This window comes from Propithecus coquereli, unplaced genomic scaffold (genome assembly GCF_000956105.1).
Source record: "Propithecus coquereli isolate 6110/MARCELLA unplaced genomic scaffold, Pcoq_1.0 Scaffold3, whole genome shotgun sequence".
Taxonomy (NCBI): domain Eukaryota; kingdom Metazoa; phylum Chordata; class Mammalia; order Primates; family Indriidae; genus Propithecus; species Propithecus coquereli.
The window spans coordinates 5,643,729-5,666,173 of NW_012148618.1; the positions used below are offsets into that span (position 1 = coordinate 5,643,729).

At 39.7% G+C, this 22,445-nt stretch overlaps 1 protein-coding gene across 1 annotated transcript in view; it reads left to right on the plus strand.

The window, feature by feature from the left end:
- The window catches only part of LOC105814218 (formin-1-like), a 298,032-nt gene that overhangs the window by 160,436 nt on the left and 115,151 nt on the right, over positions 1-22,445 (plus strand). Inside the window, exons 7-12 of the mRNA XM_012649117.1 lie at positions 1,080-1,141; positions 3,287-3,375; positions 9,316-9,445; positions 10,932-11,078; positions 12,192-12,251; positions 19,232-19,352. Coding sequence (XP_012504571.1) covers positions 1,080-1,141; positions 3,287-3,375; positions 9,316-9,445; positions 10,932-11,078; positions 12,192-12,251; positions 19,232-19,352 — 609 coding nt within the window. The remainder of the gene's footprint in view (positions 1-1,079; positions 1,142-3,286; positions 3,376-9,315; positions 9,446-10,931; positions 11,079-12,191; positions 12,252-19,231; positions 19,353-22,445) is intronic.

The following is a 22,445-nucleotide window of genomic DNA, read 5'->3' on the forward strand; positions in this document are numbered from 1 at the left end:
GAAAGGGTTCATATGATTCTAAATTACAGAAGAAGCAAAACAATTCAAAAGCAACCTGTCCTTCACCTTGATCCCTACCTTCTCCAAAAACCATGGTGTAATGCAAATGAACAGAATAATGGTTGAGGAGCAAAATTTTAAGGCATTCTAAGTATCACTGGTTGATTTAATAAAATTAATTAGGCTGCCACGGAGAAAATTTACTAGCGTGCTGGTTAATTTCACAACGTAAAGTCAGGGAAGGGAGGTAGGGTTGAGGAACAACCTTATTAGTTTTGAATAATTATTTAAAGATGTGGACCTGCCTATTTCAAACACTTTGATAGCCAAATCCATTAAGGCTTTAAAATCTCAAGGTTTCCATCCCAGTATATATGGGATGAAATCTCTAGATGAAATCATAAGTATATTAGTTAACAGCTAAGTGACTTATTTAAGATACAAAACAAATAGAATCATAGAATCCTAATAAAACCGTGGGAATGAGAACCTACCTTAAAACTGGCTCATGGGAGGTTTCCATAATCTTAATTTGCTATTGATGCAATTATTGCTTTTTCTTATCTTTTTAATCCAAACAAGATGTTTGCAGTGGCCATGGAAAGGTGCCTGAAATCACATGCCTGAATTCATTTAATTTGCCAACATTGTCTTTTCTCTCTCTCTCTTTCTGGTAATGGGCAAGAGTCAGTTCTGGTGCATTAGGTACTAAATCTCTTCAATTACCAGCCGAGAAGAAAGATTTAAAATTGCGCTTCAAACCAACAAACTGATTTAGTTTTAAAGCACAAACACTTCTCCTGTGGAGCCTAAATTAAACTGCAAAAGGACCCAAAGGCTGAGGAATTAAACAAGGCAGGGCTGAGGCTCAGGCCAGCGATAGGAACCATTTTGGTTTCTTTCACTTGAACCCCCTGTTGCGAAAGGTAGTGGGGGAGAAACAAGCTGAGAGGCGCAACTTGTGGAAGAAAGTGCAATACTGTATTAATTGCTTGATAACTGGACATGGAGTAAAGTTGGTTCAGAGGGTCTAATCAAATCCTTTTCCTCTTTTCCTTCTCTTTTTGGTTGCCCGGCAGCCATTTTCAATGTGGATGACTCTGTGGTTGATCTGGAGACCCTGGCAGCCTTGTATGAAAACGTGAGTGTCAGAGCTAGTTTCCGTGTCTTTCTCCTACCCAAAAAATCACTGAACCATTCATGTTCTCTGATAAGAAGGATTTTGACACAGCGTGGAATAGATTAAGGCACAGAAACACAAGCTTGAATGGGAGTAGACATGAGAGAGGCACTACGTTCCTCACTCACTGTGGTAACTGCAAATACCACACTCATTGCGCATCTGTAAGATAGGGCAGTTCAGACGGAGACCACATATGTGCCCTGGAACCCAGCCCTGATGCCTGCTGGCAAAGTGAATGAAGGTAGGTTGCCTACTTCAATGATGACATACACCAGTGTCTTCCTCTGAAGAGTGGGAATATTAATACCAGCTTGGATGATAACTCTTAGTCCAAATGAGCTGGTGGCATTGAACATGAGAAGCAGTATAGGATGGTGGGTATGTGTTTAGATTTAGGTTTGAGGCTGTACCATTGGCTGCTGAGTGAATAACCTTGGGCCAGTTGCTTAAACTCTTTAAATCCTGTTTGATCATCAGTACAGTGGACAATATAGTGGGCTGTACCTCATTTTTTATATTAAATGAGAATTGAATACATGTAGCAGTAGCAGTGTATTTTGAAAGTAAACAGCACTGTACACATATAAGGTCTTTTGATTCTGGTTATAAGGTGGACATAAATAACCCACAGAATTAGCAGGCTCTCTTGAGAAGATGGCACAGTAGAGTCAGAATTCCCACGATTGTTAATTGTTCTGGTTTCACTGTTAGTTTGCAAAAACGTAGATTGAACCTGAGCCTCTTAAGTAACGGTATTTCCCAGGAAGCTGCTTGAGGCTCCATGGTATGTTGTAGTCACCCAGCTAAACAGATGATTCATTTCTATATTTACGTCCCCTGGGACCTTAAGTCTCTTATAGAAAATTTCCTTAGCCTAATATTCTAGGCCGGGTGGGATCACGAATTTCCTACTCCTTTTCACATCCTTTATATGTATATCTCAGGAGCTGTTTAGTAGAACCAGTTAGGAACTTCTAACATGCTTCATCAGTAAAGCTTTCATTAATAAACCTTAAGGCACAAAAATACCAGGCTATCAGGAGCTAATTATGCATTAGTTGAGTACTTAGAAGTCAGCAAGGTATAGTGGCAAAAAGACTAGTTCTAAGTCAGAAGTTCTTTACCAGATACTTAGAGTAAGCCTCACTGGAATCATCTATAAACTGAAGAGACAGTAATTGATGTTAAAGGACTTTGTCAAAGGCAAAGCACCTTCCAGATGCTTTTTGTTGTTACCATGAGCTCTGGACTATGCACATGGTCGGTACTTGTTAGCTCACAGTGGAGGCTAGCTGCATGCAACTGCAATAGTTGGATAAATTGGGAAGGTATGTGACCAAATGCCAAAACAAGTGGTACAGACAGGTATTTATGAAATGCAGAAAAAGGGATGATGGTGGCTAGAAGTAAGAGTGGGGAGCCAGTGTAAGGTAGGAGGGCTGTTCTGAGGGTAGGGAGGTGAATGCTGAGGATGACTTGCCCCAAGTCTGCTTATAGGGGAAGAGACGGGAGAGTCAAAGGTAGCAGACAAATGTCTGGGTGCATTTGTTATGACCATTTGTATTAGCCAGTGATTCTCAAACGTCAGCATGCATTAGAATCACCTGGAGGGCTTGTTGGCCCCACCCCTGGAGTTTCTTGTATCTAGAGTGGGCCAGTATTTGCATTTCTAACAAGTGACAGGTGATGTTGATACTACTAGTCTAGGGAATGGAATCACACTTTGAGTTTTTCTCTTTTTTTTTTTTGGAGACATAGTCTTACTCTGTCACCTGGGCTAGAGTGCATCGGTGTCATAGCTCACAGCAACCTCAAATTCCTGGGCTCAAGCAATCCTCCTGCCTCAGCCTCCCAGTAGCTGGGATACAGGTGCTCACCACCACACCTAGCTAATTTTTCTATTTTTTGTAGAGACAGGGTCTTGCTCTTGCTCAGGCTGGTCTCTAACTCCTGGCCTCAAGCAGTCCTCCTGCTTTGGCCTCCCAAAGTGCTAGGATTACAGGCATGAGCCACTGCACCCGACCTAGGGATCACACTTTGAGGCCCACCACCTTAGACAGACTCTGATTGCTCATTTGTTCTTTTCTTTTCTATTGAATGCAGAGAGCCCAAGAGGATGAATTGGTTAAAATAAGAAAGTATTACGAGACATCCAAAGAAGAAGAATTGAAGCTGCTGGATAAACCTGAGCAGTAAGGACACTGGAACACTTTTCTCTTAGGCCAAAAGAACTGCAATTTCTACCTCCTTGTCTCCCAGCTCTGAATAACCAAATCTGAATTGTACAGTGAGCTAATTCACATCCCTGTCATCTCTGTGACCTACCGCATGCAGCAGAGTGACCTACTGCCGGGGAAAAACAGCCCTGAGATTTGTACTGCTGAACACAATATGTCTCCCTCCCTCCCCCCACCCCACGTGACTCCCCTTTCTTGTTCTAGCAACTTGTTAATTCCTCCTAGACTAAACATTTTGGCCAAAAGGGACTGAGGAAGGAAGAAGGCATTGCTCTGTTTAAGGTTCTTCTGATGTCATTAAAAAGATGATATCAGAGTCACAGAATTAAAATTTATTTTTCTAAACGTCACATCCAGTAAATGTAGCCGGAATGTGCCAGCTTTCCCTAGATTTCTCCACCTGCTCTGCCCAAGTCCAGTGTGACGCTCTCACCCTCACCCTTCCTGTGCTTGTTCTTTTCTCCACTCACTGTCTAGAGCTGCCTGCTCTACAGTTTGGGATTTTATTCCATATGCTTTGCAAACCCAGAACTCCAGTGTACAACTGAGTGACTCTTGTCCTAGGCTGGGCTTTTGGGGTCTCCAAGCCACAGATAAGCTTCTGGGGCTCTGCAGCCCCAGGGCCCCACCCAGCGTTTCAGGGCCTAGGACTCTGTGAAAATGTAGAATGGGTTCAGAGCGGATGGGGGCTCCTTGGCCTGTTGCTACCTTCCACGCTTCTTGTTCAATTCAGGCCAACTCTCTCAACCTAGAGGTGAGGCAAGTGTAGGAAACAAAGAGGAAATGGAGTGATCAGATTCAGGGTAACAAGTCAGCCCTAGAGGCATCGATGGCTTGTGCTGAAGCCTCCATGCCTTGTCCTTGGGTCCTCTAGAATGCCCCAGTCACCATGGATGCCTGGACATTTAGACTCAGAAAAATAGCTATAAATGACTGGGGGTGGGAGAAAGATTTCTAGGTTTACTCAGTTACTGATAAACCTTCATGATAGTTTTGGGAACCTTAGCTGAGTTGCTGTCATATGGAGCGTGGCCCAAGATCCTCTGCTCCCCAAGTTAGTTCATAAAGCCTAGAAATATTGTGAATCAGGTCAGATGGGCTGTAGAAGCCCATCTGCTCCACACACCTGGGCCCCCTCCCCACCACCTCCTACCCCCACCTGATCCTGTGGTTTATTCCCAAGTCATGTTTCCTAATATAATAAATTAATTACTGCCAAGGTTCTAATGACTGAAAGTGAAGTGATGAATAATGGGATATTTAGACACTGCGACAAGGCCATGGGGGGAGTGTATTTGGGGACAGTCAGGCATATCAAGTATTTAGGTAGTGCCAGTTATTCCAAGTTGTGCAACTCCTCTAAGCCTGGAGTTGGCAAACTTCCTGTGAAGGACCAGGTAGTATTTTGGGCTTTGTGGGTCATAGGATCTGTCACGGCTATTCAAGTCAGCCATTGTAGTGTAAAAGCAGCCACAGACAATACATAAACAAATGGGCATGGCTGTGCCCCACTGAAATTTTATTTATCAACAGTGAAATTTGAGTTTCCTATCATTTTTACGTGTCACAAAATGTTACCCATCTATGGATTCTATTTTCAACCATTTAAAAATGTAAAAACCATTCTTAGTTCACGGGCCATACAAAACAAATGGTGGGCTGGATTAGGGCTGTCCGTGGGCGTAATTTGCCAACCCCTTACCCACTCAGCAGCCCCTGCTCTAAGCCATGGGAATGGCTGACCCAGTGAAATGAACAGCTGGGGAGAGATCGTGTGTTTCTGCTACTAGAGGCATTCTCCTTTTCCTTTTGTGCTATTGCCTTTCCATTAATAGTATTATTTTTCAAGACAAATTGCTAGGATGTAGAATAATGGTAGCAGATAACTAACAGACAACTTATTCCTGTTTTCTGTACTGATGATCTAGATAGAAAAGAATTTTTAAAGTTTGTAAGTGATCATCGTAATGACTTCCCAAACACGCAAAGCTGTTATTGACGCAAAGAGGACTGTCATGTCGTGCTGGCGAGGTGACATGCTTGGGGGGAAGATGAGGCACAGAGAGGTAGGGACCTTCAGTCCTGGGTGAATTTCACCTTTGTTCCCAGCCTCCTACACAGGCCAGCGTTTGTTTGATTTATGCCAGAGTCTGATTCTCTGGCAACTTATTTGCCATTAACTTCAAGTGAGTCGACTATAAGCATGTTTTACATACTGGAAAATATGAATCGTTTATAGTTTTAGCACCACACTTTTCCTAAGAGTCCTGTGGTGCCCAGTCCTATAAATCATAGCTTGGAGAGACTGGCTTCATCACTCACCTCATCAGCTTGCTTACACCCAGTACCAGATTTAGAAAGCCATTTCCCACAGAGGTGTCGTCTGCTTGGGACCAGGCTGTCTGAGAGCCACTCCCTCTGGAGATGGCCCTTGATTCTTTTTGTACCCTGCCTGCTGGTGGTGGTGAGGCGAGGCAGGACTCCACTGAGTTTAATTGGGCCTGATGCGTGGCCTAGAGTGAGGATGCCACGTGCAGCCTACCAGGGATGCTCCACCAGGGACCATAGCTGCCTTGGGACCCCCCAAACCAGGCTCTGTTAGAGTACTCCTCTGTGGAAGAACACAGGTTACAATGTTAAATTATGCTGTGTGGATAGCCCACGTGCACACAAACCTTAGATAATATCATTCAGAGGTTTAAGGGATGATGAAACAAATGTTTATCCCTTAAAAACATTAGGCTACTTTGCATCATTCTACCCGTCAGCTGAGTTGCTGCTGTGAATGTGTAACCCAAACAACGTGAGACACGGAATTTCTCTCACATGTATGGCTAAAATTGCAGTCCTTCTCATGAAAATTAGCCTACATTGGGGAAAGAAGGGAAAGGTTCTTTATTTGTGGTTTCTTTGGGGTAGGGGACAGTATTTAATCCTATTATTGAACCTAGAATATAAAGTTAGATTAGCCCAAAAGGAAATCAATCTATAAATATTCATGAGTACCAAGGCCCGGTATCCAAGATCCTATACTTGGGGATATGTACGAGAGTATTATCACAGCTCTGGTGGGTAGGGTATGAAATACAGTTGAGGGGACGAGATATTTATCAGACACTTGCTTCACAGCCTTCCAGGTACCCTATACCCCTGGTGCTTCACCAGATAAATGGGAAAGGAGCTATGATGCTCTTCGCATGGCTATTTTTGGACAGCAAGTGATATAAAATCATATTTATTTTTTTCCAAACTTCTCTCCTATTTTGTATCTTCACATTCTACCAGTTGTCCAAGCCAAAAACCCACAAGTCATCCTCAACCCTTCTCAGCGTGCCTTGGGATTAGGCTGTCGTCACTCTGGGCCTTGCTGCCCTGGTAGCGTTCTCATCCATTTGCCCCTCTGCATTCACACTGCAGGCCAACTTCCCTTTTCTCTTGCAAGATTACAGCAGTGGCCTAGTAGGTCTCCCAGCTTCAAATTTCCTGTCATCTCCAACCAGCCAAGCCACTGCCATAGGGATTTTCTAAAATAAAAAGCTTAAAGTATCACTTCTCTATTTAAAGCCCTTTTTTCCTTCAGAAAAAAGTTTAAATTCCTTATTTTAGAACACAAGACCCCATTTTAGCATCTGGTTTCTGCTCACTTCCCCCACAGATGCCATTCAGACTGTCTGGGCTCTCTGGCAGTTTCTCACACGTGTGGTGCACCAGTCCACCAGGGCTCTGGGAACCCCAACCGACGTCCCTCCGTAGCTCCCCTTAGAGACCCCATCGCTGATAGCACGTATCACCCTCCACAGTAGCCATTGATTTATTTCTCAGATTATTGAGAAGGAACTGTGTGTAAGTTAAATTCTGTTCCCAGGTCTTCACGTGGTGTCTGACACACTGTAGATACTTCATATGCACCTAAAGGACTGACCGACAGTCTTGGTGACTGATGCTCTAGTATTAATTTTCAGTGACATGGTTCTATCGAAAAGTAGCATAAAATTCCTCAACTTCTCTCCCCCACCCCAACTCTTTAGATGTGTTCCAGAACCTCTCCATGCAGAGGATGTTGGAACTTTAAGATTCTCTAAGAACCTTCCCAGTGCAAGCCCAAACCCCAATAAGGCTTTAATCCTAGAGGGTCTTACAATTCGATCTTACCCTTTCTTGGATCACACAAGTTTTTGAGCCTATGGTCTTGTCTCCTCATATTGGTCCCAAACCACCTCTTTTGAGACTAGATATAAGCAATTATTCATCCAGCATTCCCTGCTTTTCATCTGTGTCCTTGCTGGTGAGCTGAGGCATTGATCTGTATGTTCTCTCACGCGGTCTCTGTAACTGCTTCACTTGTTTTGTTCATTTTGACTAGGGAGCGGTACATACTCTGGGGATGTGCATCCTACTTGGGGAAGGATGTCTCATGGTCACATATGGAAGAGGAGAAATGCAGGGTACTTCCTTCCAGATAGCTCAGAATCTGAATAAATCAATCTCCCCGATATTTATCACAGGACCAACTGCTGCCAGTCCTATGAGCTTCTTACTCCTTGTATATTTGTAAAAACTGGTGATACTTCTGATTTCAGTCATGATAAATGATTCAAGTGTTTAATACTATATTTATGAAGAACCAATTTACCCATAGTTTAATTTTTTCTTCTTGTCCTAATCTAGGATTCCTATGACTTTCTACTTTTATATTCTATCATATGATTTTCATAATAGAGTTACAGAACTTTAGAACAAAGATGTGTTTTCTTTTATGGGTATTCCTTGCTTCAATTCAATGTCATTTTTAAAAAAGATTACAATCTGGTTGTAGGAGAAGTAAGAAAAACAGCTGATGATTAGAAATTTATTAAAACCCAAATCTCCCCAACAGTATCAGCCAAGAAAATTTCTTTGGATATAGAAAGAAGTAGGCTCCAACTTCGCTCCTGTGTAAAACCATTCTTGGTGAGAGATTGCAAAATTCCAAAGTAATGATGTTGTGAGTTGACCAAGACTTTCAGAAATATCAGTTAATCATCATTTCAACTCCAAAATGAAATAAATGGCTGTTGGTGGATTCTCTCCTTTTCTGTATTCATATCCAACTGTTTCCACCTATTTTAGTTTATACCCCTTCCTCTGGTCGTTGGCCTGGAGAGTATGTAGCTCTTCCAACTTAATTTTGCAAAGGGCACCAGTGCCCAGCTGCTCAGACAGTGAGCTACTGTGTGTAGGTCAGTACTCACCTTTAGCTTTTAAGATCTTTCTTGCCATTTTTTTTAAATAAAACTTTAGATTGTTACTTAATGAGTACCTGCTTTGTTATAAGTACTGAGCTATGAACTATGTCTATATGGGTAAGTTGATGTGAAAAAGCAAACAAATATTTGGGGAATTTGATCATTATAGACCATTATGTAATTCATTGAGCAAAAATAATAGCAATATCACTTCAATAAGAAAAAGTTTTTTAATCACTTGTCTGTAGATATTTGCCTCAAGTCTTCAATTTCCTTAGCCTCTGTGAGTACACCTTTAGAGAATGCTGCATTGTAAGGGAGTTTTTTGTATAATTTTTCTCATATGCTAACGACTAGGGCTTTCCATTTGGGTTGACTCTCCTATTTGGGTAGCAGGATTTAGATAACTTGTTGATGATTCATTTAGTATACTGGTTAACATTCTATTTGTAAAGTAATTTATACAGCATATGTTTATTCAACATCATAGAAACCCATTAAAAAGTGGCCATGTTGTCACCATTGAACACATACCCTTGGAGTTCCTTGAATTTCTGCCTATCTTGAAATTGTCAAATAAATGTTCTCATGGTGGATCTTTTTCATCCACCTTTTTATTTTCCTTGTGATTTTATATGAAGCTAAATGATTCATTTTTATTTTTTTACAGATTTTTACATGAGTTAGCCCAGATTCCTAATTTTGCTGAACGTGCCCAGTGCATAATCTTCAGATCTGTCTTTTCTGAGGGTATCACCTCCTTGCACAGAAAGGTAGAGATCATCACACGAGCTTCTAAGGTAGGTTTCTTTCTGATTTTAAAGATATTTTCGCTGTTATTGGGGGTAAAGGAGGAAGTCGGGAGGAGAACAGGTTAACTATAGTGCCATTATAGAAACTGACTTCAGATTGTGGATTTTTCTAACTGTAAATGTGATGATTATCCGACCCAAGTGTGAGGGGGGTGTGTGTGTGCATGTGTGGGAGAGAGAAAAGGAGATGCAGACTGAAGAAGAGAAGGAGGAGGAAAAAATGATACTTTTATGGATTTCTTCTCAAAAATTTCATATGTCTTCTAAAAGTTCATACTGACTACTAAAAACCAATCTACATAGCATAGTTCGTTTCCTGTTCTGCAGTCTGGATTGCAAAAGAGATTTTGCTTTAGATCCATGCACGTGATCATCTGAAATGTGCCTATATAATGAAATAAAAGAATTCTAGAGACTTGATAAGTAAAATAAATGACTGTGATGATGAGTGATTGGCAAATAAATTTTTGTTGGCTTTACCACACTGTGTTCATTATTGCAAAGTTAAATTCTAGCACTTGGCTCTTTTCCACAGTTCGCCTCTGCTCTTAAGAACATGGTATTCTTCTCCACAAATACTGTAGTACTTAGTTGTTTATCGTAGAGGCATGATTTTTGTTCCTCTAAGATATGACAGATTTCAATGAAGAAAACATAAATATTACTGAAGTATAATATACACCCACTAATAATACCTGAAAGGCAGGAGCAGAAGTCTGCCCGGAGCTCAATTTTGCTTGCTTTCTTTATCTTAATATAAAGGAAAATAAAGTTAAGTAAGACTATAAAGAAAGAAAAAAAGTTTCAGTTTGAAAATTTGCACTGGAAGCTAAAAATAAATAAATGAACAGCAAAACAGATGAGATAGGGAGCCAAAGAAAATGCTAAGCAGCTTGAAATTGTAAAAGTTAATAGACATACTGCAAACACTTAATAAACATGAGTTTAAAAAATTTAATAATCATTGCCTATGGCCTTAAAATGTATTACTATAGTTCACCTCTGAGGATTATAGCCAGGGATGAAGACGAACCTACTTGCTATTATGTCTACTATGAATTTTATTGTTCTTATAGATACATAGTCCCCAAAACACACCCTCAAAAGATAATCCTCTTTCTAGTTAGAAGATTAAGCCTAACTATACCAACTCCCTTTTTACAATGTATAAGTACTTTAAAATAAGTATTAAAAATTAAATTGGTGCAAATGAAAATATAAATACTAATATTTAATCCTCAGTATTAAAACGTGTGCTGTTAATTTGTTGAGTGGGTAGAAAATGATGGCTGTTAACGTATGTTTTAAAGACATTTAGGGCTTAGTAAAATATATTTTTCATTTCACCAACTGTTAATCTCGTTGGTAACAAGCCACCAAATAGCCTATGGGGTACTCTATAAATATTTGTTGTTGAATGAACATGAGTACGTTGGGAGTTCAGCTCCATAATAATTGGTGTTTGCTGTCACAGGGCTTGCTGCACATGAAGAGTGTGAAGGATATTTTAGCTCTCATTCTGGCTTTTGGAAATTATATGAATGGAGGAAATAGGACTCGGGGACAAGCCGATGGATATAGCTTAGAAATTCTGCCCAAACTCAAGGATGTCAAGAGTCGGGTATTTATTTATTTTTCATAATGCGTTTCTGTAATCTGCCATTATAGTCTGTCTTTACCTTTAATTAAAAAGAAAAGTATTCCAGATTGTTCCATACATCTCTATTCTCCCCCTAAGAACAATCATTTATATTAGAGCATGCATTGTTTTCTTTGCTTTCTTTTGACTTTTGAATAAAAATAGGTTTTTAATGTTAGACCTTATTTTCGATGGCACAATCCCCCAACTTTGTTTGCTCTCATATACACAATTAGGTATTGAACAGCTACCCACAATGAGGGGATAAAACAGATAGCATCCAGTGTTAGTGTAGTGCAAAGACTGAAGGCTGTTTGAATTTAGTGGTGGTTACTTGTAATTTACTCATTCCTGAGTGGCAGAGAAATGTTGAATCACCAATTGAGCTGAGCATTGGAATTATTCTTTTGCTCACAACAATTGGGCTGGGGGGTCTACTGTCAAACTCTCAGAGCCTGATTATCATTTGGCTCCACACCCCTGCAGAGCTACCTCTTTAGAAACAACCAGTCCATATCTAGGCATCCCTTGGGGGGAAGGGGGGTGGAGGGAGGGGAAACACACAGGCAAATTAGAATTAGACCCCTGTGAACAAGACACAAAGGCTGCCTTGTGGGAGGGCCTGCTTGCCTGGCCTCCCAGGGTCATAAAGTGGCATGGTGCTCCTTTTAAGCTGGCCCTGATTGTTTTTCACGCCATTAAGAACACTCAGTTTTTGAAAGGTGGGAAGGGAGGGATGGTTTTCTGTTCTAGACTCTGATTTCCCTTAGCACTCCCCACCCCCTCCTGTTTTGGCTTTATGCCAGAAAATGTTAGGAAACAATTTTTTGTTTGTTTTAGCCATTATCTCTGAGGTCTTATGGATTATCTGTTTGTTTTTCCCCCACAAAGGATAGTGTATTGTCATTTATTTGTATAGCTGGCATAACAAATGGATGGGACAAGGAGGAGGAAAGAAAATCTTGCCAGTATCAAACAGAATTAGGGCCAAGTTTCACAAATTAGAAGTTTCACAGCCTGAGATTTCAGCTCCCAGCTATGTAACAGGCTGTCTCATGGGAATGCTTTTCATTTATGTTTCTCTTTTAAACCTAGGATAATGGGATTAATCTGGTGGACTATGTCGTGAAGTATTACCTGCGTTACTATGATCAGGTAAGAAATGCCATTATGTGGAAAACTGCATTAATGGGGTTTCAACTCTTACACATTGTTGGCATTCAGAAATTGGATGATGGATAGATGCATGGATGAATTTCAAGTCTAACAGAATTTGAGAGCTCTCCAGCCTCCTTGGTTTACAGAGGAGAAAAGTGAAGCCAAGAGATTCTAGTTGACTCGTATGAAGGGAGGCTTTATTCAGTGGCACAAATCCACAGATTCTTAATCCACAGCTTCAGAGAGACCTCCAGTTGCCTCAGTGCTTTATGACCAGATTATGAAGTTCTCTGTGAAATCTAGATCCACTCAGTAATTGGTTATAGTTGAAACTGGATTCTGAAGATACAGAACAAAATTTAGGAAATTAAGACACATCAATACCCAATATTTTATCAGTAATACCTCTGTGAACAAGTTGAAGGTGTGGAATTTGAAAAATGCATCTTCTCTGCTTAGATGACATTTGCAATTAGAAATAAACATTTCTGTGAAAATCTACCTGAACCCAATTTTCTGTTTTATTCCTTCTTGTTAAATCGAGAACAAGGAGTCCTAATTTTGAGAAGAAAAAGGTACTGTTATAAGTAGTTGAGAAATACAGCAATCACTATGAATGGAAAAAATTTCAAAGGAAAATGTTGTCAGGGCACCTGCCTAACTGTCTGTGTAAACAGGGTTTTTCCTAGGCACCGGGAGAAGAAAATTAAAGATTCCAGGGCCTTGTTTTCAAAAGGCCGACAATTTCATCCAGAAGACAAGCTAGGCACTGATGAACTCTTTCATAATTTCTCCTACCCTCTGGTGGCCTTATCTAACTGTTCTCTATATATCTACAATCAGGCTTATTATTTCTCCCTCTCTCCAAACTTCTCCCCTGTTTCTATTCGGGAGATCATAGTTTTTGGTCATTCAGGCACGAAGCCTTGTTGACCTCTTTGGTTGCTTTCTGTCCTTCAACTAAGTTGTTTCTGATGTCTCTCCATGTCTTTCTTTCTTACTGACCCTAGCTTATTCAGGCTGTAAGATAGCTCACCTGGAGCTGCTGCAGCTCATCTCCCCACTCAAGGCCAGCCCACACCCTCCTTACATAGTTCTGATCATAGCACTTTTTTGCTCAAAACAGAAGTGGCTCCCCATTTTCAAGCCAATTAAGGCACTATTCAATTTAATTCTAATCTTTTACAACCATGCTTTCATTACTTTCCCTCTACACATATTCTGTGAGCCAACTCAAGAGTTGCTGTTTTCCAAACACACCCTGTGCTTTCTTACTAATGTGTTTTTACTTCTGATGTTCACTCTAACTGAAACTAACTTTATTTCTGCCTTTTTATAAAGCTTTCCTTTTTTTCTCATTAATCATCTCCACAAATATTAAATTTAAAGATCTTTTAGGGAAAAGCTCCCAGTAACATTACTAATGTATGTGTTATAGACTTAACCACAAAAGTACAGATTCTTGTGAGGAAATTTACATTATTTTACTGAGAGATAAAATATAAAGTGAGGAAAAAAACCAAACAAACCCAATTTAAAAAACGGACAAAGGACTTGCATAGACATTTCTCCAAATAAGGCATACAAATAGCCAACAGGTGCCAGTATCCCTAATCATCAGGGAAATGCAAATCAAAACTACAGCGAGATATCCTGTCATGCCTGTTAGGAAGGCTGTTATAAAAAACACAGAAAATAATAAGTGTTGACAAGGGTATGGAGAAATTGGAACTCTTGAGCACTGTTGGTAGAAATGTAAAATGGTGCAGCTGCTATCGAAAACAGTACGGAGGTTTCTCAATTAAAAATAAAACTACTGTGTGATCCAGCAATCCCATTTCTGGGTATTTATCCAAAAGAATTGAAACCAGGATCTCAAGGAGACAGTTGTACTCCCATGTTCATTGCAGCATTATTCATAATAGTCATGATTTGGAAACAACCTAAATGTCCATCAACAGATGTATGGGTAAAGAAAATGTGGTAGGCCAGGCGCGGTGGCTCACGCCTGTAATCCTAGCACTCTGTGAGGCCGAGGCGGGTGGATCGCTCAAGGTCAGGAGTTCGAGACCAGCCTGAGCAAGAGTGAGACCCCGTCTTTACTAAAAATAGAAAGAAATTGGCTGGACAACTAAAAATATATAGAAAAAGTTAGCTGGGCATGGTGGCGCATGCCTGTAGTCCCAGCTACTCGGGAGGCTGAGGCAGTAGGATTGCCTGAGCCCAGGAGTTTGAGGTTGCTGTGAGCTAGGCTGATGCCATGGTACTCTAGCCCGGGCAACAGAGCCAGACTGTCTCAAAAAAAAAAAAAAAAAAAAAAAAAGAAAGAAAATGTAGTATATGTGTACTATGGAATATTTTTCAGCCATAAAAAAGAGGAAAATTCTATCATATGCTGCAACATGCATCAACCTTGAGGACATTGTACTAAGTAAAACTAATCCAGTAGCAGAAGGGCAAATATGGAATAATTCTACTTGTATGAGTACCTAAAATAATCAAACTCATAGGAACAGAAAGTAGAATGGTGGGGGAAGGGGAAAATGGAAAGTTGATGTTCAGTGGACACAGAGCATCAGTTATGCAAGGTGAAAAAATTCTAAACCATCTGCTGTACATTGTTTATAGTTAACAATACTGTACTGTACACTTAAGAGAATGAGTCTCATGTTACATGGTTGCTTACAACAATAAAAGAAATAGAGTGACATACTCTCTAGTGGAAATACTAGTCAGAATTCCAATCGATCTTAGAAATTGGCAAAATTATTTTAAATATTATGTAAAAATAATTGGACAAATTTGATCAGGATTAAAGAAAGGAGAAAATCACTCATTTTTGTATTTAAGTGTATTACAAAGCTTTAATGATTACAAATGTGGAACGATAGAATAACAGATTTAAAAAACTCAAGAAAATGGAAAGGAAATCTCAGAAATGGATCCAAATAAATATGTGTTAAGTATGTGATAAAGGAGAAATTTCAAGTAATTGGGAAGAAGAAGAAATTAAATTGTCTCCTTGACCTCATACCAGAGACCAAAGTAAATTTCTAAAGAACAGCGGAGTTAAATGTAGAAACAAAGAATAAAAGACATATAAAATATAGGTAAATATAATAGTTTTCCAGTCTTGGGGTAGTGAAGTCCTGTCACAGCATTCAATCTAAGGCAGAAGCCGTAAAAGATGAGAATGACAACCTTGAATGCATAAAAATGAAAGACTTTAATTCCTAATTAAAATTGAAAAACACTTTAGTATATCAAAAATGACTTAAAACCAAATTATAAATAACATACTGGGGAAAATATTTGCAACCTAATAGATAATGAACTCTCTAGAATTAACAAGAAAAGGAGAACTTGTCCTTTCTTACTAAAAAAGGTGGCAAAGACACCACAGGAAATTTACAAAAGACAAATAGAAGATATAAATTGCCAACTAGGCATATATTAATAGAATGAGCAATGTGAATTGATCAAACCTTTCTTAAAACTATCATGTATGATTGATCAGGTTATACTCTATTTAAGGTCTCTAGGCCAAATGAAACTCATATCTAGCCTGCTCTTGACTCACCAAACTATATATCCTATAAAGGGCACCTTTTAAAAAAAATTCACATAAGGATGCCACGTGCTTGTCATGATGTTTGTCCATAGAGCTGTGCCTATCTACAGGAGATACCTTTTCCTACTTCATATAAATACGCTGTATAGCCTAGCAAGGTTTTGACCTTTTCTGTATTGAAAGTCCTAGAAATGTACATAACCTTTCTTGAAATTTCTGCCCTGAGGAAATAACTAAGGACTTATATCACCGTTTTCTTATAATAATTTCTAATAGCAAAATACTGGAAAATTTTTAGTAGGTGTCCAATGACAGAGACTAAGTTCAAATAGCATCATACACTGGAATAATAAACTGCCAGGGAAGTATATAGGAGAAAATTTAGTGACATTAGAAAGTTTTCTTGATCTGCTTTTAAGTTACAAGCATGTGTTTCAAAATTATATGTATATTATAATCTGAAATATGTAAATATAAATACACATAAACACAAAAAACCTGGAAATATATACATTAAAATGTTTTATTATTTCTGAATGTTAGGATAGTAAGAGTTTTTTTTCTTTTTTTTTTTTTTACTTCTCTTTCAATTACTAAACATAATGAACATGTACAACTTTTGTAAAAGGGGAAAAAGATACAACGAAAAATAACTTAGTCCAATCTTGCGTGGTCCTGCTTCCGTGAAGTCTTTGCTCACATCTTGTTCTTTGAAGGAAGCCTTTGAAGCCCTCACCTTTGAAGCCTGGGAGCAGTTTATTTGAATCTCTCTCATGATACATCTTATTCCACCTTGTATGTATCTAGAAACAATTATCTTGGCGTTACTTTTTGAGGTCCAGAATTCATTGTTGTCTCTTTTTTAACGTCTGTCATGTAGGTGTCTGATAAGCATTTGCTGTGTTAGGTATGATGTAAATATCCACAACAGTGTAACAAGTGGCATCTGTAAAGAACTAGGTATGAGGAGTGAGAGCTGGTTTTTGGCAGAGTGGGGAAGGCGTGTTGAGCTTCAGGAAATTAAGAAGCAGCAACATATGTACATTCCCTAAGTTCTGACAATGAGTACCAGTGTGGCAGAATTATCCTGAAGAATCTTGGGAAGTGACATTTCTAACCCTAGATTGGCATGGACAGAGGTACCGATAGTGCCTGCCTTGACCACGTCAATTGCATTGTGCAGGAAGGCTGAAATTTGCCTATGGAATCCGACTGTTGCCACAGAGAGCTGAACCCAGTGGAATCAATTTCAAGGAGGAAACTCTTACAACTAGAATAATTTCAAATGTGAAATGGCCTGGTTGAAGAAAAATAAGTCCACATTTGTGTGGTGCTCTTCTGGCTTTCACTGTGCAAAATGCATTTCACTCGACAAGAGTGTAGAATTATGTGATTTATGAAACTATCCCTTTCCTCTAGGAGCATAAGTGATGATTTTTGTGGTTAGTGGTGATGAGCAATTAGCTGAGGAAAGGTGACTCCTGCTCCAAGCTTCCTTCTATTCCTGCCTGGTTTTTGGCCCAAGTCTAGGTCTGTAAAGTTTGAAGAAACCCATGTAAAGTCATGTCTTTTGAACTCTAATTGAGCAGCTTTCACAGGAGCTGCTACCAGCCTGATTGGCTTAGCAGCATTTTCTCTTTTTCCAGCTCAAAAAAAAAAAAAAAAATTGAAACCAGGACTGAGTCTGATAAAAAATTTTGGAAAATAGAGAAAGATATTATGCCTGCTTCCTTCCAGTGTAGATTACCATGGAGCTTTGTGGTAAGCATCTTAGATGTTGTTCCATCTTGGCACTCAGACTAGGCTAGTACTTCCATTGTTTTTAAAGTAGTAAAATAAGTATAGGAAGATGAAAAAAATAAGTACATTTTGTTCTGATAAAATAAGGAAAACCACCTTCTCCTCACATCCAAGTGAAGCTAACGCCTTAAAGGAAGGTGAAGATTCCAAGGGATTCCTGAAACCACAAGAAATTATGGTAATAAATTAGATGCCTCCTACTAAAGGTACACACTTCCCAGAACAGAGTTTTACAGGCACTCTGTAATGGTGCCCACCAACCAAAATGAAGTTTATTGATATGCCAGATGTTGTTTACTACACCAAGAACAAGGCACAGTTTCTGCCTTTGAGGTGTTTATCATCTGGTGGGGAAGACATACAAGCTAACATGGCAATTTTAAAATTAATGGTGATAAGTGCTGTGATAATTATAAGTGTCCAGGGCTCTTTGGAGTACAAGGGAGAAACATCCAAATGCTAGAGGTTAGGGGAAATCTTTGGAGAAATGACATTTGTTTTGAGTCTTGGAGGATGAGTAGTACAAACAAGGAGATGTAAGGAGTCTCCAGGGAACAGTTGGATGGGGACAGTTTTATAGACAAAGGTCTAGAGGCAAGAGATTGTGGCCTGTTGTATTATTTCACAAAGATTTGGGAGAGGGAGTTGAAGATAGGGGGAAGGTAGAAATAAGGCTGGAGATGGAGGCAGAGGCCAGATCATAAAGTGCCTTGTAAAGCAGTTTTAGAGTTTGGAATTAGTCCTAATGGCGGTAGGGTAGATGGAATGTGAAGGAAAGCTGGCAAAGTAGCCCGTGTGGAGAGAGGAATAACTGAAGACTGTCTGAGATATGCAAGATACAAAGCTTACATTAAACAACTCAGGGAGAAAGCAAGTTAGGCTGGAAAGGATATTTGAAGCTCAGCTTATGTTTCCTTGTGCCTGAGGATTTTGTCCCTTAAGACATTTCTCAGCTTAGATCTTTGATTAGGTATAGCTGTGGAGCTTGTCAAAACTATACCCAACCATGCCCCCAGTAAATATCTCCTAAGATAAGCCAAAGAACATTTGGAAAAGCTTTTCAGATACGTGAAGAATTTGATCATGCACACACACAGGAGCTTTAAGCTGTGGAGAAAGGTGGGTAAAGATGAAGGGAAGGTGATTGTATCTGCCATTGCAGTGCCTTCTTGTCCAGCACCTTCCAATTCATACCCACTGGCATACCTCAAAGATGACTTATCTAATTGCTAGCATGTGTAACTCAAACAGGGACTTTAAATGTAAGTACTTTCATGTGTTCCCCTGTGCCTTTTTCCATGGAACTAGAGTGTCCAAGATCAGGACAGACCTGAAAATTTTCTTTTTGATTCATGAGGCAAAATAGAACCTAGCAGGTGACATAGCCATAGCTGACTTCATTGCCAACAAGACCAAAAAGATATCTTGAAAGACACGAAAGCACTTCAAAGTCACAAGTCCAAATTTAGGAAGAGCAGAGGAGCATTGCTGTGATTCTTATTCAAACATCCACTAAAAAACTTTTTTTTTTTCCTGACACTTTGGAATTTCAACTGAAAGTGATGATTGGGATATATAATGTACTTTTGTTTACCATATCTTGTAGGAAGCTGGAACAGAAAAGAGTGTTTTCCCCTTGCCTGAACCACAAGATTTCTTTCTGGCCTCCCAAGTCAAGTTTGAAGACCTCATAAAAGACTTGAGAAAACTGAAGAGGCAACTAGAAGGTAACAGGAACTGTTCTGTTATTATGATAATAGCTAAAATTACTTTAAAAATTTTTTAAAGGGATTATTTATGTCTGGCTCATGGAGTAGGGTTGGTGCAGAGTTCACTTAGCGTACACGACAGCCCTCACGAAACTTTCCATCTCTACACACTGTTCAGAGGCACTGTATTTACGTATCCCTCTCTTTCATTAGTGTTGATTATTTGCTTATATCGACATCTTATTATATCTACATTTTCTAACATTTAATAGTTATACATAACATATAATCCTTTAATAAGAATAGCAGCAGCCATTCGTTGGAAGCTTACTGTTGTCTCATATAATTCTGAAAACAACCTGTAAAAAGCAAGAACTACGCTAGCCCCGTTTTACAGATGAGAAAAATGAGGCTTAGGGAAGTTATATTCACACAACCAGGCAGATTTACTGAGCTCAAATCAAGCCTGTCCAAGTAGAACTCACACATTTTCTTAGCTAGTTCACTCTGCTGCTTTAGAGATACATATCACAGACATACACGCATACGTGTCCCTGTATGTTTTTTATGTACATGAATCTGATAATGATAGTAAATGCCACAGTAAACATTCTATTGTGGTTTAATTTACATTTTTAATTATTCAAAACAAAATACTGAAAGCCCCTTTTTGGCTTTTTTAAAAGGTGAAAATATGTCTCACTTGGGCAGGAATTTTCCTTTGGCATTTCTAGCGTCTTGTGTTTTCACTGTGGAGACATCTCCTTGTCCAAGAATATAAATACTTGCTGTGGAGCTTGTGTAACTCCAACTGAAGAGCTCTACGGAGGATTTAGGGAGCGTGTTAATGTGGAAATGGAGCCTGGAGTGCCAAAAGGAGAGCTTGAGGAAATGAAGAGCTTCAACCAGGAATATTTTTACACTAAGACATAAAATAAACATTTTAAAAATGTTTATTGTGAAAGAGTACTCAGAAACCTAAGTCTTAGGCTGAGAACAGCTTGGAAATGGAAGTAAAGTGGGAAAGATCTGCTCCTGGTGGCAGGGAGAGCCATTTATTTTTACTCTAGGCGTAAAGCTTGCTTAAAAAGGATAGTGGTTACAAGTGAATATTTTTACCTTGTATATTATTTTTAAAGAAACATGTGCAGTTTTCTCTCCCACTGATGTGGTTGAAAGAGTGAGTTCAACCAAATGGATGCTTCCTTTAGGGATGCAACACGTGAACATACGGTCACTTTTTTTTCTCTTTTCTAAAGAGTTGGCAGTTGTATCCTTATCTAAGATGGGGAGCTTGGTTTATATTGTTATAAAGCAGGGTAAGCCGTCACCCAGCACTTTTTTCTGTCCCTCTCCAGTGGCAAAATTTGGGCCCAGACCGGTCCTCAGGATGGCGGCAAGGGTTAGCAGCAGCAGAGGAAGACCCAAGCTTGTCTCCTCCGTGGGTTGTCCCTGAATGCCCATTCCTTCTTGTCTCTTGGCTGGTTGTAAAACCCTTGGCCTAACCTCTTTTGTAGTCTTTTGAGCAGAAACTTGATCTCTGTTTGATCTTTCCCTTCTCCTTCCAGAGGCAGCCCGCCCTGGACATCCCTGTAAGTTTGATGATAAGTAGCAAGAGGATAGGAAGAGTGAATGTGGAGGACAGTGGAGAGGCAGGGCTTCCCCCAGAGCTTCTCGCTTTGCTACACCTTATTTTGTCTAGAGGCACTTAAGTGTCATTCCTGATCCCTCAGTACTCAACTGACACTTTCCTCAGCCAATTAAAAAAAAAAATACAAGACCTTCTGAAGCTGGTGGAGCTGCTTTAGAAAAGAAAACTGAACATCGCCTTAGCTGTTTGTCTGCTTTGTACTGGGCTTCACCAACAGACATGAAGCGCCACATAGGCAAATGAGGAAATGACTCCCCTCACCCCACACACATTGAATATTTAAACAAAAATGCCCTGCTAATCTTTAGAGATGCCAGTGTTTTCAACACATGAAAGGTACCCAGTAAATATTTAAAGAAAATACAGACCGTGGGTTCTCTAATGAATTTCTTTTTCTTCTAAATACCATCTGGCAAGATGGCCAGCATCGTGGCGGTCCGTTTCATCTCACGTTTCCATTCAGGTTTCACCTCCTTCTCCATAAGGCCTTGGTGTGAGCCGAGATTGAATGTTTAATTGAAGAGGACATAATTTTCACACATACAGCAAAGATTTGATGAGGCTTTGAGGTTTATTGTAGCCATTAAAATGTCGTAGCTGCTGGCAAAATCCCAGAAAATGTCTAAAGCTAAACCAGATGTGATTAGCAAATTTCAAGAAGTATCAGGCCCTAGTTCTCCAGGCAGGCATAGCCCTCGAGAAGAGAAATTTTTTTTTTTTTTTTTGACAGAGTCTCACTGTGTTGCCCAGGCTAGAATGAGTGCCGTGGCGTCATCCTAGCTCACAGCAACCTCAAACTCCTGGGCTCAAGCGATCCTTCTGCCTCAGCCTCCCGAGTAGCTGGGACTACAGGCATATGCCACCATGCCTGGCTAATTTTTTCTATATATTTTTAGTTGTCTGATTAATTTCTTTCTATTTTTAGTAGAGACGGGGTCTCGCTCTTGCTCAGGCTGGTTTCGAACTCCTGAGCTCAAACAATCCGCCCGCCTCGGCCTCCCAGAGTGTTAGGATTACAGGCGTGAGCCACCACGCCCGGCCGAGAAATTTTTTTGATTATTGTTAACCATACCTTAGCAATAGGGTACGAATTAGCCTGTGGTTGCTGGTCGTACTGTCACCTGTTTAAGTAGAGACTGTCAGTAAGCATCTTTCAGAGAGATGAGAACTTTGAATAGCATTTTTGTACAAGTAAACCTAGCAAGGAATTGATAATATCAACTACAATTTATTGTCTGATTATTATCTATCAGGTGCTTTATATATATCATCTCTTTTAATCCTACAATGATCCTGTGAAGCAGATATTATTTTTGACCTCTCACAAGATAAGATGGCTGAAGTTTATGGTGTTCAAGTAGCTTGCCAATGTTTCACAGGTGATGATCTAGCCACATTTTGAAACGAGATGTGACTCTAAGGCATGTGTTCAGTCCCATGACATATCCTGCCTCTGGCTC